The sequence below is a fragment of the Heptranchias perlo genome, chromosome 3 (assembly GCF_035084215.1).
Source record: "Heptranchias perlo isolate sHepPer1 chromosome 3, sHepPer1.hap1, whole genome shotgun sequence".
NCBI lineage: Eukaryota > Metazoa > Chordata > Chondrichthyes > Hexanchiformes > Hexanchidae > Heptranchias > Heptranchias perlo.
In genome coordinates this window covers 102174409-102193126 of record NC_090327.1, presented here as the reverse complement: position 1 = coordinate 102193126, position 18718 = coordinate 102174409, and the positions used below count along the sequence as shown (strand labels likewise).

General features: G+C 41.7%; 1 protein-coding gene across 3 annotated transcripts in view; it reads right to left on the bottom strand.

Moving 5' to 3' along the window:
* golga4 (golgin A4) overlaps positions 1-18484 on the bottom strand; it is a 203990-nt gene extending 185506 nt beyond the window's left edge. For 2 of the 3 annotated variants that reach the window (XM_067981366.1, XM_067981370.1), the window contains exons 1-2: positions 18238-18484; positions 2377-2478 (exon numbers count right to left, since the gene is read on the bottom strand). In XM_067981366.1, the coding sequence (XP_067837467.1) occupies positions 2377-2478; positions 18238-18303 (168 nt within the window). In that variant the 5' untranslated portion in view covers positions 18304-18484. The remainder of the gene's footprint in view (positions 1-2376; positions 2479-18237) is intronic. The other variant, XM_067981367.1, reaches the window with a different exon arrangement.
* Between the last annotated feature and the right edge of the window lie 234 nt (positions 18485-18718).

Below are 18718 nucleotides of genomic sequence, written 5' to 3'. Positions count from 1 at the left end.
TCAACTTTACAGGAGTCATTGAACCCATCTTTATGGAGAGGATGCAGAAGGTAGAATAGAAAAGCCTAACACACATTTTATGAATTTTCCCATTGAGTGTTGTGATGCTTTGAAGTTCAAATTAAAACTTGCCTTAATATGCATTACCTGCATAAATACCTGTGCATGCAACGCAATACTGAAGTCAGAGAGACACGTTCCTCCATAAAAACATGGATATATTTGATTACTTGCTCAAAAATAATCACCCATTAAAATTCAACTAACCAAGTCAATTATACTTCCCTCTTCTTTTGCCACCCAATTGTTGTCTTTTTCTCTCATATTAACTTTTACTTCTTCCTCTCCCTTAAGCATATTAATCTATTTTTTGTATTTTGATTCATTTTTGTTTTCTCTCCCCCGCCCACCCCCCCTTCAAATTCATCGGTATCTCACTGGTTTAATCAGAGCTAGTAAACGCAAAAAATGTTGCACTCTCAATGAGTTGAAAGCTTAATCACTTTCAGGATTTGATTAAAAAGCCGGAGGACATTGACACAAACAAGGAAACTAGTGAAATTGTTATGAAAGCACCAAGTAACACAGGTAACTTTTGAAGAAAATAAATGGTCGATAACTTTCCTCAGTTCCTGCAGTCTAAAGGCATAGATGAATATTTTAAAAATGTTTTACAACTAATTAATTGCATTGATACTTAAAATGAAAAGGAAAATAATATTCTGAGTTTAAATTCCAGCACTGCATCAAAATGAAGATTTTTAAAAATATTGTTGACCCCTTATCAGGTGACATTAAAATCTTATTTTGTGAAATTCAAAATGCGCCTGAACAGATGTGGGACAGGGCACAATGCAAGTGTGTATTGAAGTTGAATGGTTGCCAATTTGAATCGTTTGCCATGCCCCAACAAAAGATCCCTGCTTTGAAACATAACATGGAAAAGACTTGAAATCTCTCCCATAAAGATAATCTTCGCAATAATAAACAGAGCTACAAAACAGAACACAAGTACACCACATATTAAAGTGTTCAAGAAAATATATACATATTTACTTAAAAGCACGGAAAATAATCTTAATTAAATTTCACACATATTATTCCAATAGAACACAGCGTCACCCAGAATGTCAGGGTGTTGGTGCTGCAGTGTTTCACTTCAAACTTGTATCATATCAACAGAAAGTCACTGATACCAACTCTTAGTCAATTTATATACTTAGCCATCATTCATATTGGAAATGCAATTAATGCTCAATTAAAGAAAACAATTAGCAACTAATCAACTGGTCAACAAACCAGTCACCAGTACAGCTTAATATTGTACGAACATCTGACTTGGTCATTCAGATCTTATTCTGCAGCAAGCCGGTGCTAAAGTAAGCAATCTTCAATACTGCAATGTATTTAGCACTCAAGCATTTGGTTTTGCCATTGAAAAAGGATGAATCAGATATAGTTCACTGAGCGTGAAAATGCATATCACTAAGCAGGTATCTAACCAAGCTGCTGTGCTTTTAACAGATACTTAATGTATCAAAATATATGACCAATCATACCAACAATAAATAGAATGATCCTTTGACAAGGCTGTAGGAACACGTAAATCATTCATGGCTCAAGCAGTGCATTGGTAGGTATTCTGAAGAACGAGGTCAAATTGACCAAAGTGCCTTATTCATTCAACCTCGCCAATGATCTTCTGATGGTTAATTGGGGTGAATGAACCAATCCAATACACTGCTTGTCTTCACTTGGTCATCCGGAGTGCTCCTGTGCAGAAATTGTTACTTTACATCTGGCTGCGTCATACTTGACCTGACAGTTCTCAATATTCAAACTAAATACCAAAAGTGGAAAAGTACTTGATTCTCCTAGACTGGTATCCATCACTTAAAAAAATACAAAGAATGTGAATACTTGGGTCTATTTAAGGAGCAACAGTACAATGCTGCTACTGAAAACGGATGAGAAAAGGAAGCGCAGGCTGGTCTGATGACCGTTTACGTATCGCAATGACCCGTAATAATGAAATAATTAACTTGAGGTGGATGTTCGAACTGCATGAACTGTCCCTCCACAATATTCACACAAATCGGAATAGTGTTCCATTTTCCAGTACAATCAGTTCTAATAATGAAAAGCAAGAGAATAGTGGAAAGAAACTGAAACAGTTAAATGTACAAGTTAGTACAGCCCACACAGAAGTCCTTGTTATGGTGTTTTCATAGGAGGAAATAAAGCACTGGTGCAGCAGATCACATTAATGTTGCTTTGATCCTGCAAACATTTCAACACTTAACCAAATAAATATAAAACCTCAATGGTGATGTGCATTTTGTCCCGAAGTACTAACATATTTGGACCTGAACTTACCTCTCTGTCATCTGGAGTGAAAGTGCCTTCATTATGCTGGCCTGACAAGGAAGAGGTGCGGTTTCTACCTCCTGTTGAAGGTGGAGTTGATTTAGGAGAGGCCTGGGGAAAAGAGACTGTTTTCAGAATTTAAAAAAAATATAATAAAAAGGACCAGGCTTAAAAATCTGCATCTGAGAATCCCATGTACTTACCATTTTGGGGCTTTTGTTTTAATGGTCCCATAAATTTGTCTTTGGGAGTCTTTAGAAAAGGCATTATAATGGCAGAGGTTTATTAATTCACCAGTTATGAGAGCTGTACCAAAAAGTGCTTCATATCCACGTGTGCCCATGCTGTATACAATATTAAATTTTATACATACATGAAAATTACTTTGAGAACTGTTAATTCTTTTACCAATTCCAGTTTAAGATGCATCTTTGTATTGCTATGATATACTCTGACTTCACAAACTTTTATTAGTGCTATCTACAATGTTTGATCAATCGTACTTGATGCAATGTGATAACCTCACGTAGGGTGATATCCCTATTTATTGCAACCGGGTTGGTGTACAAGAGTAAAGAAGTCTTGCTGCAATTGTACAGGGCTTTGGTGAGACCACACCTGGAGTACAGTTTTGGTCTCCTTACCTAAGCAGAGATGTACTTGGCTTAGAGGCGGTGCAACAAAAGTCCACTCGATTGATTCATGGGCTGAGGGGATTGTCCTACGAGGAGAGATGGAGTAGAATGGGACTACACTCTCTGGAGTTTAGATGAATGAGAGGTGATCTCACTGAAACGTATAAAGATTCTGAGAGGGCTTGACAAGGTAGATGCTGAGAGGCTGTTTCCCCTGGCTGGAGTATCTAGAACCAGGGGGCATAGTCTCAGGATAACGGGTTGGCCACTTCGGATCTCTCCATCCTCCTCCAACGCCTCTCTTCCATTGTCCAGCGAAGTAGGACTGCCTAACTTGGTTCCATTTTTATCTATCCAATCGTAGCCAGAGCATATCCAGCAATGGCTTCTTCTTTTGCCCCTGAACTGTTACCTCTTAAGTATCCCAAGGATCTATCCTTGACTCCCATCTATTAAATATCTACATGCTGCCCCTCGGCGATATCATCCAAAGATACAATGTCAGGGTACAAACGTACACTGATGCCACCCAGCTCTACCTCTCCACCTTGACCCCTTCACTGTTGTCAGCTTGCTTATCCGACATCCAGTCTTGGACGAGGCACAATTTCCTCCAGCTAAACACTGGGAAGGCTAAAGCCACCATCTTCAAACCCCACCACAAACTCCATTCACTCGTTACCAAATCCATCCCCCTATCTGGCCACTGTCTCAAGTTGTAGCCGACTGTTTACAACCGTGGCATCCTATAGGGTGTTCCTAATGACATCAGTTGATAACTTCCAGTGGCCATGTTGAATTGCAAGCATTAAATGCGAGGTGGATGGTGGATAGCAATCGCACGATGGCCACAAAAAAGAAAAGGCCAAGTTATTATGTGACTCGGGGGTGGGGGGGTGGGAGGATGCTTTAGAACTGAAAACAGTGAGAATTCACATTCAGCAGAGATAAGGATCACAAATGTGTCAGCAATCTCCTCTTCCACTCACTGCCTTTCTGATCACATTATCTCAGGATTACTGAGGTTATTAAACGATTTACTTGACTTAAATGAAGATTTTGGTGGGATGTGATTTTTTTATATAATAAATAATTGTTAATTGTGCGGTGTTTCCTTGTGGTTGTAGCAGTGGAGAAGTGAGACACTGTCTTGACTCCCATCTAGTTTGTAGCTGTGAGACTTCATCCAATGCGCCCAGTCTTCGGCAGACCTCAAGGCTTTTCACTTTGCTCACTTTTCCACCAAGTCAAGGATACTAGTGAAACATTTTATTTACCTGGTTCAGCAGTTCATTGTAGAACTCTATGTCTAGCTGAAGTTTGAAGAGTACATGCCCATCCAGCTGACCTGCCAGGACTGCGTTAAAAGGTTACCTACAGTTTTAGTTAGTGCTACTCAACTCATACACTAACTGTGAAATCTTGAAATTGTCGGCCCACTGGTACTTAATAACTAGACAGTGAATTCTTAACATTTGTAGTATTTGTAATACGATTTCTTCAAAAGAAAGCAATGACATTTTTTGTTAAGATGCAACATCTCCATAGACCAGCTGGAAGACAGATTTATATTCCTGTTATTTCTCAAAGATGTGACTGGATTTTTTGGTAAACCTTCTGTAAGATAATAACATTTGCTATGGTCACTTAAAGGATGGTCAGTTGAACAAAGCTGTAGTGAAATTAGCTGCAGAACATGTTTGAAGTTATATGGTTATTCAGGCAATACATGTAATAAAATAACAAGTACCCAATGTGTTAATTAAATTACATCTTTAAGCTGAAATTCTAATATTATTGTAAATGTCTTGAGAAATGCAATTGCTTCGTATTTAACTTGGGTTAAGTGTTTCAGTTTGGTAAAATGACAGCTGGCCTGTACAATAAGGAAGACATAAATTATTTATTACAACCATACAGACCAGTCACAAGATATATATCTGATTGCTTAGTTCAGACATGTAATTAGCACCAATATTCTGGGGAAACATTTACATAATATACAAATACATGAATATAATAAAGGTCCTGTTTTAAGCACTACTTTGTGATTTAAGTACATTGTAACTGTACAATCCAGTTACTAAAACTTAATCTGTACAAGATTATTTTTCACTGTTCTGTATAATTTTAATACATTATCTTGTAGTTTATCTGAAACTGCAATGACAAGACATCAATTGAATTTATATTGTGTAAGCAAAAAAATATTTTTTTAACAAAAAGTTGCTGCAGAGATGCTTTCTTAAGCGTTCTAATTTTAATCACAATGTAACAAAATTAAATATATAAAGCGTAGGAATGAACAAATACTTGAAATTGAGCTCAGCATTGGGCGCACAATTGTGAATAAATCTCTACATTTTTCGCACGAATGCTCATTTTCCCGATCTCTACAGCGGGTGTCAAAACACAAGAGCTGAAATGAACTGTGTTGTATGAACAGCACTACTTGGAAAGATGCTTGCGGTTATATTTTTAAAAATGGGATTACTCACCTGTGGGTGCCCAGCCCGCAGGTTTACATGCATTTCAACTCACAAACTGACACCAACCAGAGGGTACTAGCTATACTCCAACACACTTGCACTCCAACATGGCACATAATGTGACGTGTATTAGCAACACCCGATTCCATCCAAGCTCAGCTTCCATCCACATATCTTCTCCATCACAGACAGCCTATTTTTACTTCCGTAACATTGCATGTCTCTGCCCCACATCATCCCAACTGCTGCTGAAACCATCATCCATGCTTTGTTACCTCCAGACGAATCTGTTCCAATGCTCTCCTGGCCAGCCTCCCAACCTCAATAAACTTTAGCTCATCCAAAGCTCTGCTGACTGTATCCTAACCCACATCAAATCCAGCTCCCCCATCACCCTTGTGCTTACTAACCGACACTGACTCCTGGTTCCCCCAATGCCTCCAATTTAAAATTCTCATCCTCTTGTTCAAATCACTTCAAGGCCTCACCCCACACTATCTCTGTAACCAGCTCCAGTCCGACAATCCTCCGAGAACTCTGCATGCCTCCAACTCTAACCTCTTGTGCATCACCCACTCCTGTCGCCCCACCATTAGTGACCGTGCCTTCAGCCATTTAGGCCCTAAGATTTGGAATTTCCTCCCCAAACCTTTCCATCTCTCTCTTCACCTTTAAGATCCTCCTTAAAACTTACATCTTTGACCAAGCTTTTAGTCACCTGACCTAATATCTTCTCCTTTGGCTCGGATCAATTTTTGTCTGATTAAACTTCTGTGATGCACCTTGGGAGGTTTTTCGACATCAAAGATGCTGTAACAACAAATTGTTGCTGTTAAAATTCTGACTGGTCAGTTATCAGGAATAGGAAACCTACCAAGCTTTTTCCACTGAAAATGGCGAAATCAGTAGATCAAGTATGTTACAAACTGGTTGTATTTACCCTCTTAATCGTCACACCGTTTCAATTAATTTTTTTACACCTTGAAAACACTATAAGAAACTGTACAAATTACATAGACTACATAACACAGAAACAGGCCATTCGGCCCAACAGGTCTATGCCAGTGTTTCTCCTGAATTCTCTATTGGATTTATTAGTGACTATCATATATATGCCCCAAGTTTTGGTCTCCCGCACACAGTGAACAAACGTATTGGTTGTCATTTCCCAATTGTAAATCTTATTTTCAGTACTGACCCCAACTTTTTTCTCATGGATCACTTTTTTTTGCTAATTTTTTCACCTACTGAAGGTATGGGGTATGGTTTCACAGACATTGGCAGCTCTCATCCAAGGTGTCAATCTGAACATATGAAGCTATATACTGTTTACATGGAGTCATCACAATGGAGAAACTCCTGTATGCACCTGAAATGTTGACTTTCCAGCAGGATGGTCACAGAATATCCATCAGCAAAGACCCTGGCTTTTTTTTGTCCTTCTTAGTCCAGGGGTAATGATGCCAAGAATGACATGCCACCGACAGCTCCAGGACGAATGCTTGCTAAACATGGACTGGGTATCAACCCTGGAACTTTATAGTCTGTACTATTTAAACCAAGTCTGGGCAGCGCCTTTAACTATGAGGTCAACGCAATTTGTGTTTTATTTGCCATTCCAGTCAACTGCAAAATCTGGCAGTTCCTGCTGAATGAATGAAGTAATCAAAACATCAAAATTAGGAGTCAAGCTTTCAAATGCTTGCTTTTCGTTTTACCCTCCCCAACTCAAAGAATAGGTCTTAAAAAAGATCATAGGAACAGGAGCAGGCCATTCAGCCCCTCGAGCCTGTTCCTCCATTCAGTGAGATCATAGCTGATCTGTATCCTAACTCCATCCACCTGCCTTGGCTCCATATCCCTTAATATCCTTGGCTAGCAAAAATCTATCGATCTCAGATTTAAAATTATTAATTGAGCCAGCATCTACCACTTTTTGGGGAGAGAGTTCCACACTTCTACCACCTTTTGCGTGAAGCAGTGTTTTCTAACTTCTCTCCTGAATAGCCTGGCTCTGATTTTAAGGTTATGTCCCCTTGTCCGAGACTTCTCCACCAGCAGAAAAAGTTTCTCTCCATCTACCCTATAAATTCCGTTCAAAATCCTAAAAACCTCAATTAAATCACCCCTCAACCATCAATATTCCAGGGAATACAAGCCTAGTTTATATAACCTCTCCTCATAGTTTAACCTTTGGGGGCCAGGTAACATTCTGCTGAATCTGCGCTGCACTCCTTTCAAAGCCAATATATCCTTTCTAAGAGGCAGTGCCCAGAACTGTACACAGTACTCCAGATGTGGTCTAACCAGGGTTTTGTGTAGCTGCAGCAAAACTTCCTCCACCTTTATATTATAGCCCTGTAGTTATAAAGGATAACATTTCATTATCCTTTTTGATTATTTTTTGCACCTGACTACTACATTTTAGTAATCTGTGTACATGGACCCCTAAATCTCTTTGGACCTCCACTGTTCCGAGCTTTTCACCATTTTAAAATTACTTGGATCTATCCTTTTTTAGTGATGGATGACATCACACCTACCTGCTTTGAAATCCATCTGCCAAAGTTTTGCCCACTCACTTAATCTATCAATGTCCCTTTGTAATTTTATGCTCCCGTCTGCACTGCTTACTACGCCACCAATCTTTGTGTCATCGGCAAACTTGGATATATGGCTCTCTATTGTGTTATCTAAGTCATTAATACAGTGAATAATTGAGGCCCCAGCACAGACCCTTGTGGGACACCACTAGTCACTTCCTTCAAATTCAAGTACAGACCCATTATTCCTACTCTCTGTCTTCTACCCCCTAACCAGGTCAATAATTTACCTTCAATTCCATGGAGCTTTAATTTTAGCTTGCAGTCTCTTTTGTGTAATTTTGATGAATGCTTACTGGGAGTCCATGTAAACTACATCCATCGCCATTCCCCTGGTCTACTACTTCAGATACTTCCTCAAAAAATTCAATTAAGTTCATTAGATATGACCTACCCTTTACAAATCCATGTTTGCTCTCTCTAATCAGCTCAAATTTCTCCAAGTGCTCAGTCACTCGTTTTTTCTTTTTTTACAACATGGAAACAGGCCCTTCGGCCCAACATGTCCATGTCGCCCAGTTTATACCACGAAGCAAGTCCCAATTGCCTGCACTTGGCCCATATCCCTCTATACCCATCTTACCCATGCAACTGTCCAAATGCTTTTTAAAAGACAAAATTGTACCCGCCTCTACTACTGCCTCTGGCAGCTCGTTCCAGACACTCACCACCCTTTGAGTGAAAAAATTGCCCCTCTGGACCCTTTTGTATCTCTCCCCTCTCACCTTAAATCTATGCCCCCTCGTTATAGACTCCCCTACCTTTGGGAAAAGATTTTGACTATCTACCTTATCTATGCCCCTCATTATTTTATAGACTTCTATAAGATCACCCCGAAACCTCCTACTGTCCAGGGAAAAAAGTCTCAGTCTATCCAACCTCTCCCGATAAGTCAAACCATCAAGTCCCGGTAGCATCCTAGTAAATCTTTTCTGCACTCTTTCTAGATTAATAATATCCTTTCTATAATAGGGTGACCAGAACTGTACACAGTATTCCAAGTGTGGCCTTACTAATGTCTTGTACAACTTCAACAAGACATCCCAACTCCTGCATTCAATGTTCTGACCAATGAAACCAAGCATGCTGAATGCCTTCTTCATCACCCTATCCACCTGTGACTCCACTTTCAAGGAGCTATGAACCTGTACTCCTAGATCTCTTTGTTCTATAACTCTCCCCAACGCCCTACCATTAACGGAGTAGGTCCTGGCCCGATTCGATCTACCAAAATGCATCACCTCACATTTATCTAAATTAAACTCCATCTGCCATTCATCGGCCCACTGGCCCAATTGATCAAGATCCCGTTGCAATCCCAGATAACCTTCTTCACTGTCCACAATGCCACCAATCTTGGTGTCATCTGCAAACTTACTAACCATGCCTCCTAAATTCTCATCCAAATCATTAATATAAATAACAAATAACAGCAGACCCAGCACCGATCCCTGAGGCACACCGCTGGACACAGGCCTCCAGTTTGAAAAACAACCCTCTACAACCACCCTCTGCCTTCTGTCGTCAATCCAATTTTGTATCCAATTGGCTACTTCACCTTGGATCCCGTGAGATTTAACCTTATGTAACAACCTACCATGCGGTACCTTGTCAAAGGCTTTGCTAAAGTCCATGTAGACCACATCTACTGCACAGCCCTCATCTATCTTCTTGGTTACCCCTTCAAAAAACTCAATCAAATTCGTGAGACATGATTTTCCTCTCACAAAACCATGCTGACTGTTCCTAATCAGTCCCTACCGCTCCAAATGCCTGTCGATCCTGTCTCTCAGAATACCCTCTAACAACTTACCCACTACAGATGTCAGGCTCACCGGTCTGTAGTTCCCAGGCTTTTCCCTGCTGCCCTTCTTAAACAAAAGGCACAATATTTGCTACCCTCCAATCTTCAGGCACCTCACCTGTAGCTGTCGATGATTCGAATATCTCTGCTTGGGAACCCGCAATTTCCTCCCTAACCTCCCATAACGTCCTGGGATACATTTCATCAGGTCCCGGAGATTTATCTACCTTGATGCGCGTTAAGACTTCCAGCACCTCCCTCTCTGCAATATATACACTCCTCAAGACATCACTATTTATTTCCCCAAGTTCCCTAACATCCATGCCTTTCTCAACCGTAAATACCGATGTGAAATATTCATTTAGGATCTCACCCATCTCTTGTGGTTCCGCACATAGATGACCTTGTTGATCCTTAAGAGGCCCTACTCTCTCCCTAGTTACTCTTTTGCACTTTATGTATTTGTAGAAGCTCTTTGGATTCTCCTTTGCCTTATCTGGCAAAGCAATCTCATGTCCCCTTTTTGCCCTCCTGATTTCTCTCTTAACTCTACTCCGGCAATCTCTATACTCTTCAAGGGATCCACTTGATCCCAGCTGCCTATTAATGTCATATGCCTCCTTCTTCTTTTTGACTAGGGCCTCAATCCCCCGAGTCATGCAAGGTTCCCTACTTCTACCAGCCTTGCCCTTCACTTTATAAGGAATGTGCTTACCCTGAACCCTGGTTAACACACTTTTGAAAGCCTCCCACTTACCAGACGTCCCTTTGCCTGCCAACAGACTCTCCCAATCAACTTCTGAAAGTTCCTGTCTAATACCATCAAAATTGGCCTTTCCCCAATTTAGAATTTTAACTTTTGGGCCAGACCTATCATTCTCCATAGCTATCTTAAAACTAATGGAATTATGATCACTGGTCCCAAAGTGATCCCTCAATAACACTTCTGTCACCTGCCCTTCCTTATTTCCCAGGAGGAGGTCAAGTTTTGCCCCCTCTCTGGTCGGGCCATCCACATACTGAATGAGAAATTCCTCCTGAATACACTCAACAAATTTCTCTCCATCCAAGCCCCTAATGCTATGGCTGTCCTAGTCAATGTTGGGAAAGTTGAAGTCCCCTACTATTACCACCCTATTTTTCTTGCAGCTGTCTGTAATCTCCTTACATATTTGCTCCTCAATTTCCCGTTGACTATTTGGGGGTCTGTAGTACAATCCTATCAAAGTGATCTCTCCCTTCTTATTTTTCAGTTCTACCCATATAGACTCAGTGGGCGAACCCTCGGATATATCCCCTCTCACTACTGCCGTGATGTTCTCCCTAATCAAGAACGCAACTCCCCCTCCTCTCTTACCTCCTGCTCTATCTTTCCTATAGCATCTGTACCCTGGAACATTGAGCTGCCAGTCCTGCCCCTCCTTTAGCCATGTTTCAGTAATAGCTATAACATCCCAGTCCCATGTACCCATCCATGCCCTGAGTTCATCTGCCTTGCCCATCAGACTTCTTGCATTGAAATAAATGCAGTTTAATCTAGACTTCCCTTGGTCTTTGCCCTGCTTTCTCAGACCATCTGTCCGGTCATGTTTTGTACACTCTCCCTTACTGCCTTTTGTTTCTGTCACCACTTTACTTCCCACTGACTTCCTGCATCGGTTCCCACCCCCCTGCCACATTAGTTTAAACCCTCCCCAACAGCACTAGCAAACACTCCCCCGAGGACATTGGTTCCAGTCCTGCCCAGATGCAGACCGTCCAATTTGTACTGGTCCCACCTCCCCCAGAACCGGTTCCAATGGCCCAGGAATTTGAATCCCTCCCTCTTGCACCATCTCTCAAGCCACGTATTCATCCTAGCTATCCTGTCATTCCTACTCTGACTAGCCAGTGGCACTGGTAGCAATCCTGAGATTACTACCTTTGAGGTCCTACTTTTTAGTTTAACTCCTAACTCCCTAAATTCAGCTTGTAGGACCTCATCCTGTTTTTTACCTATATCATTGGTACCTATATGCACCACGACAACTGGCTGTTCACCCTCCCCCTCCAGAATGTCCTGCAGCCGCTCCGAGACATCCCTGACCCTTGCACCAGGGAGGCAACATACCATCCTGGAGTCTCGGTTGCGTCCGCAGAAACGCCTGTCTATTCCCCTTACAATCGAGTCCCCTATCACTATAGCTCTGCCACTCTTTTTCCTGCCCTTCTGTGCAGCAGAGCCAGCCACGGTGCCATGACCCTGGCCGCTGTCACCTTCCCCTGGTGAGCCATCTCCCCCAACAGTATCCAAATCGGTATGGAGGGAGATGACCGCAGGGGACCCCGGCACTGCCTTCCTACTCTTCCTCTGTTTGTTGGTCACCCATTCACTATCTCCCTCAGTAATTTTTATCTGTGGTGTGACCAACTCATTGAATGTGCTATGCACGACTTCCTCAGTATCGCGGATGCTCCAAAGTGAGTCCATCCGCAGCTCCAGAGCCGTCAAGCGGTCAAACAGTAGCTGCAGCTGGACACACTTCCCGCAGGTGAAGGAACCAGGGACACAGGAAGGATCCCTGAATTCCCACATCCCACAAGAGGAACATGACACGGGTCTGGGATCTCCTGCCATGACTTAACCCTTAAGTTAGCTTAACAACAACTACAATGTCAAGAGAAAAAAAAGAAAAACTACTTACTACTCCCTTTAAGGAGTTTACTCCTTTAAATTATTCTTAATTTAGAGAATGTTAACTACACTAGGGACCTCGATTCACTAAAAAAACACTACTTGCTCTAAGACCTGCAGACCTTACCTTTCTTTTTACTTTAGTTACTGTAGATAAGTCGAAATACTCTGTCTTTATAGATTCCAACAACTTCCCCACAACAAATGTTAGACGAACAGGTCTAAAATTTCCTGTTTTTTCTCTCTCACCTTTCTTAAATAATGGAGTTACATTTGCAATTTTCCAATCTAAAAAAGGGACAATTCCTAAATCGAGCACGCTTTGGAAGACTATGGCTAAACAAAAGCAATTTCCTCACCTACTACCTTTAAAACCTTGGGGTGGAAACCACCAAGTCCTGGGGATGTCAGCCTTTAGTGCCCTTATTTTTTTCTAATAGTGTTTTCTTGCTTACGTTAACTTTAGTGAGTCCCAGTCCTTGATTCATTATTAATTTCCCTGGAACAGAATTAATGTATTAAACTCTTCCTCTATTGTGAGGATATACCAGTTCTGTATTTTAAGAAGATTCCTTCAGTTCAAATTTTTAACATTTTTCTTTCAATAAAATATTAACAATAGTGAAACACAATCCTCATGACAAGAATTTTGAAGTCAAATGTTGTGCTGAAAATCCCATTATATTGTTGTGAAGACTGCCTGCCTGGTTCCAAATAACCTTAAGAGAACTACCTGGACTGAAAAAACTACGTAAGGTACGTCGGAACAAGAGTAGGCCATTCAGCCCCTCGTGCCCGCTCTGCCATTTGATAAGATCATAGCTGAGCTGTGATCTAACTCCATATACCTGCCTTTGGCCCATATCCCTTAATACCTTTGGTTGCCAAAAAGCTATCTATCTCAGATTTAAATTTAGCAATTGAGCTAGTATCATGCCGTTTGCGGAAGAGAGTTCCAAACTTCTACAACCCTTTGTGTGTAGAAATGTTTTCTAATCTGCTCCTGAAAGGTCTGGCTCTAATTTTTAGACTGTGCCCCCTACTCCTAAAATCCCCAACCAGCAGAAATAGTTTCTCTCTATCCACCCTATCTGTTCCCCTTAATATCTTATCAACTTCGATCAGATCACCCCTTAACCTTCGAAACTCCAGAGAATACAACCCCAATTTGTGTAATCTCTCCTCGTAACTTAACTCTTGAAGTCCGGGTATCATTCTAGTAAACCTACGCTGCACTCCCTCCAAGGCCAACATGTCCTTCCGAAGGTGCGGTGCCCAGAACTGCTCACAGTACTCCAGGTGCGGTCTAACCAAGGTTTTGTATAGCTGCAGCATAACTTCTGACCCCTTGTACTCTAGTCCTCTAGATATAAAGGCCAACATTCCATTTGCCTTCTTGATTATTTTCTGCACCTGTTCGTGACACTTCAATGATCTATGTACCTGAACCCCTAAGTCCCTTTGGACATCCACTGTATTTAACTTTTTACCATTTAGAAAGTACCCTGTTCTATCCTTTTTTGATCCAAAGTGGATGACATCACATTTGCCTACATTGAATTCCATTTGCCACAGTTTTGCCCATTCACCTAATCTATCAATATCACTTTGTAATTTTATGTTTTCGTCGACACTGCTTACAATGCCACCAATCTTTGTGTCATTGGCAAACTTAGATATGAGACTTTCTATGCCTTCATCTAAGTCGTTAATAAATATTGTGAATAATTGAGGCCCCAAGACAGATCCCTGCGGGGCTCCACTTGTCACATCCTGCCAATGTGAGTACCTACCCATTATCCCTACTCTCTGTCGCCTTTCGCTCAGCCAACTTCCTAACCAAGTCCGTACTTTTCCCTCGAATCCATGGGCTTCTATCTTAGCTAACAGTCTCTTATGTGGGACCTTATCAAATGCCTTCTGGAAGTCCATATAAATAACATCCATTGACATTCCCCTGTCCACTACTTTAGTCACCTCTTCAAAAAATTCAATCAGGTCTGTCAGGCACGACCTACCTTTCACAAATCCATGCTGGCTCTCTCTGATTAACTGAAAATTCTCGAGGTGTTCAGTCACCCTATCCTTAATTATAGACTCCAGCATTTTCCCCACAACAGATGTTATGCTAACTGGTCTACAATTCCCCAGTTTCCCTCTCTCTCCTTTCTTAAAAAGCGGAGTGACATGTGCAATTTTCCAATCTAGAGGGACAGTTCCTGAATCTAGAGAACTTTGAAAGATTATAGTTAGGGCATCTGCAATGTGCTCACCTACTTCCTTTAAAACCCTGGGATGGAAACCATCTGGTCCTGGGGATTTGTCACTCTTTAGTGCAATTATTTTCTTCATTACTGTTGCTTTACTTATGTTAATTTTATCGAGTCCCTATTCCTGATTCAATATAAGTTTTCTTGGGATTTCCGGCATGCTATCCTCTTTTTCTACTGTAAATACTGACGCAAAGTAATTGTTCAACATGTCCGCCATTTCTCCATTGTCAATGACAATATCCCCACTTTCAGTTTTTAAGGGGCCAACACTGCTCCTGACCACCCTCTTTTTCCTGATATAACTATAAACGTTCTTCGTATTGGTTTTGATATCCCTTGCGAGTTTCTTTTCATACTCTCTTTTTGTAGCCCTTACTATCTGTTTTGTGTCCCTATGTTGATCTTTGTATCTTTCCCATTCTTTGCCTTTTTGTATGCCCTTTCCTTATGTCTTATATTGTCCCTTACCTCTTTAGTTGTCCATGGCTGTTTTTTTTGGCAAGTAGCGTTCTTTCCCCTCAGGGGTATAAACCGATTCTGTATCACGTTAAATGTTTCTTTAAACATTTCCCACTGATCGTCAGTCGTTTTACCCATGAACAGATTTGCCCAGTTTACTGCGGACAGTCTCTGTCTCATCCCATTGAAGTCGGCCTTACCCAAGTCTAGAATCTTAGCAGCTGATTCACTTTTTTCCCTTTCAAACACTACATTGAACTCGATCATGTTATGATCGCTATTGGATAGATGTTCACGCACAGTTAAGCCGTTAACTAAATCTGGTTCAGGTGAACATAATCTTATCAGAATAGGTTTTTCCGTTTACAAAACTGACACCCTTTTCTGGAGTGCTGCTTGCAGTGTTTTGGCTTAGATATCTTAGGATGAACCATTATGAATATGTGTGAAAGGTGAACTCTGGGGCTCATTGCTTTCCAAGGCCTGTATTCACTGTCCAAATGTCCTGATCTGGAGTTTAAGAAAAAGTATACCTTGACTAACTGTTCATAACTCAGTAAATATCTCAAAGATGGGTTCTACCCCACAATGGATTTGTATCTGGTGCCCAGATCAGCTGAATATTTTTTAAGCTTGTATTTGGGAATTCCTTTCTTCATGTGCTCTTGGCCTAAAGGGACCTACAGGTTTTGGGATGCTTTTTAGATCTGAAATTTCATGTTGCTATCAATATTGAGTTTTTTTTAATACTCATTTCAGATGGCTGTGATCACAATTAGGAAATTATTTCCTTTTCTTGTTCTGGTCTACTTGGTTTCAATTTCATGTTTTTTGATTGTACTTTACTTTTTATATAAAATTCTCAATGTTTTTACACATTTTTCCGATATATATTTCAAAATAACAATTAAAATAAACAGACTGTCATAAATAAAACATGTAAATCTCAAGGATTGAGTACCCTTCAATGTCCAGGAAAGTGGTTGGATAAGAAACCAAAGATGCAAAGGAAAACAGCCATGTCATGGCCTTACTACACCTGAATGTTGGCCCATAATAAAAGTAAATAAAGGAAGGAACAGCTGCACATCTCTCTAACAATATATTCTGATGTGACAGAGAACCGGTTGAGTGAGTGTGCGAAACATATCCTGTTTCTTTTCTCAAATACATCTTTAGAGGGCTCCACTTTCCTCTTTTTAGTTTCCACTGGTGAGTGCAGCATTGGTGCTGCCAATTCTCCCTTGAATTCACCAGGTTCAGTGTTCTGGTAAAGCTGGTAATAAGAATTTATTTAAATTGCCCTCTTTTCTCTCGCCTACATGAATCATCTTTCAAATCTACAGATGTCCAAACATCTTACCTGAGAGGATAAACTTCAGAGTCCAACATTACACTACTCAGTGCACAAAATTGGTTCATCTTAGGTGGGATGGCAATGGCTGTGTTACAATTAGCCTTTCTAAAAACTGCTAGGTTTCCTGCTCCTGACAGTTGTCCAGTGACTTCTATTGACAAGTGTATGATTGCATTGTGTGAGAACAGCATTGGACCCATCTATGGTGCCACACATAGAGAATCTACTGACACATTATCCAGGCTCTCACATTTTCAAAAAAAGGTTTGAAGCATTACATCAACAAACCAATGTGAAGAGACAGTTATGTCAATTCACACTTAAAATCCATAAATTTCTCATGAAACAGGACACTAATGCAATATCAATAATATCCCTAATAGCAACACAACCAATTCTCTGTTACTTGTCACACAAGTCTGCTAGCCACAGGTTGTGATGAATCACCAAGTGAAAAACACACTTGCATTTTGTAACTTCTCGTTAGGATACAAAGAATCCAAATGGCAGTTTATCTTCAAAAGCTGCCTAAATAACCAATAAAGTTCTACTCTCTTCAAAATTACAAACAAGCTGTTTCAATGGTTTAGTGGGCAAATATCCTCTTTAACCAAGACTCACAATAACAATCTGAATCATTAACTCCACCGTTGCTAGCAATGTAACTTGGTATTGACCAGAGAGAAATGCTTAGCAATTTCTAATGTGTGTCCTCCCTCACAGTGATGCGGTAACTCCACAATACTGAAGCATCCCATCCAGCAATCTGAAGAGTCAATTAGAAACTCAACTGGAGGTTAACCAAGATTGTGATTCAAACATAATCAACTAAATACTCTTGGCTACTGGGCTCCTAAAACTGAAAATCCATAGAGAAATCCTGACAGAGAATTACATACCCATCTTTTATTATGTAGGATGAGTATGTCATAAATGAAGTCAGCCTTATTTTATAAAACGTTAAGCTTCTTTCCCTTCACTCCCCCTCAAAAAAAAAATTAGGTTTTCTTGCCTTCTGAGTAAATTACAACAAAACGTTTGCTGTGACAGTGTTCTAAAATATCACACAGGAAATCACATATAAAGCCGAACAATTTTAAATATTAAAAAAATACTTCTGCCACCCCCCGAAAAGGTGAGGGTTTGAAAACCCACGAGCCATTCCCACCTTATCAGAGCCCCATCCACCCCAGCAGCGCCGATGTGCGAGGCCTTGACCCACTGCTCTGAGGGACCTCACCTGGAAGGTCTCCAGACGGTGAAGCTGAACTGACAGGAGGACTTCGAACTATTCCCGGTCGCTCCGCCCGCCCTCCCCCCTCCTCCTCACTCCGATTGAAGCGCAGCTTAAACAGACATGGCCCCGCATTTCGATTTGAAACCTGCGGCCCTCTGACACCTGTTAGTGACGGGGCTCCAGGCCGCTCCACTGATGTGTCCCCCCGCCCGCCCGCTAATGATGAGGGTTCCGGGACCGTCCTCTTCCCACCCACCCCACCCCACCCCGCAGGTGGGCCCGCTCCAGGGGAGGGGGGGGGGGGTCTTGATCCCAGGCCTGCCCTCCGGCCCCTCTCACCTGAGCTTGGCTGCTCCTGGCCGGAGACTGCTCCTCGTTAATCTTCTGCTTGAGTTTCTTGAACATGGCTCCTGCTGCCGGCTGCGCGGAGACGAGGGAGAAAAGCTGGCGCCGCTCCGCTCAGCCCAGCCCAGCCGCCTTCCCACTCCCACTCCCAGGCCACGGGCTCGAGCCTCGCTCACCGGCCAGCCGCTCCGACACCAGCGCGCATGCGCCGGCGACGTGGCCGAAGCTGCGCGAGGGCGGACGCGCAGCCGCATCGAAAGATGATCGATCCCCAGCCAGGCCGGCAGAGGCGCTGTCCTCACCCAGCACCAGGACAAGGGCGAAGGAATGGGGGATTTTATCCAGGATCACCAACCCTCCAGGAATTAATCTCCAGGACACTGCTGCGAGCAACGTGGGAGAAAAATCATAGCGGCTTTTTTAAAAAAAAAATTGTGTTATTTTTCACTTTCTTTGAACGCTTTCATTTATTGAG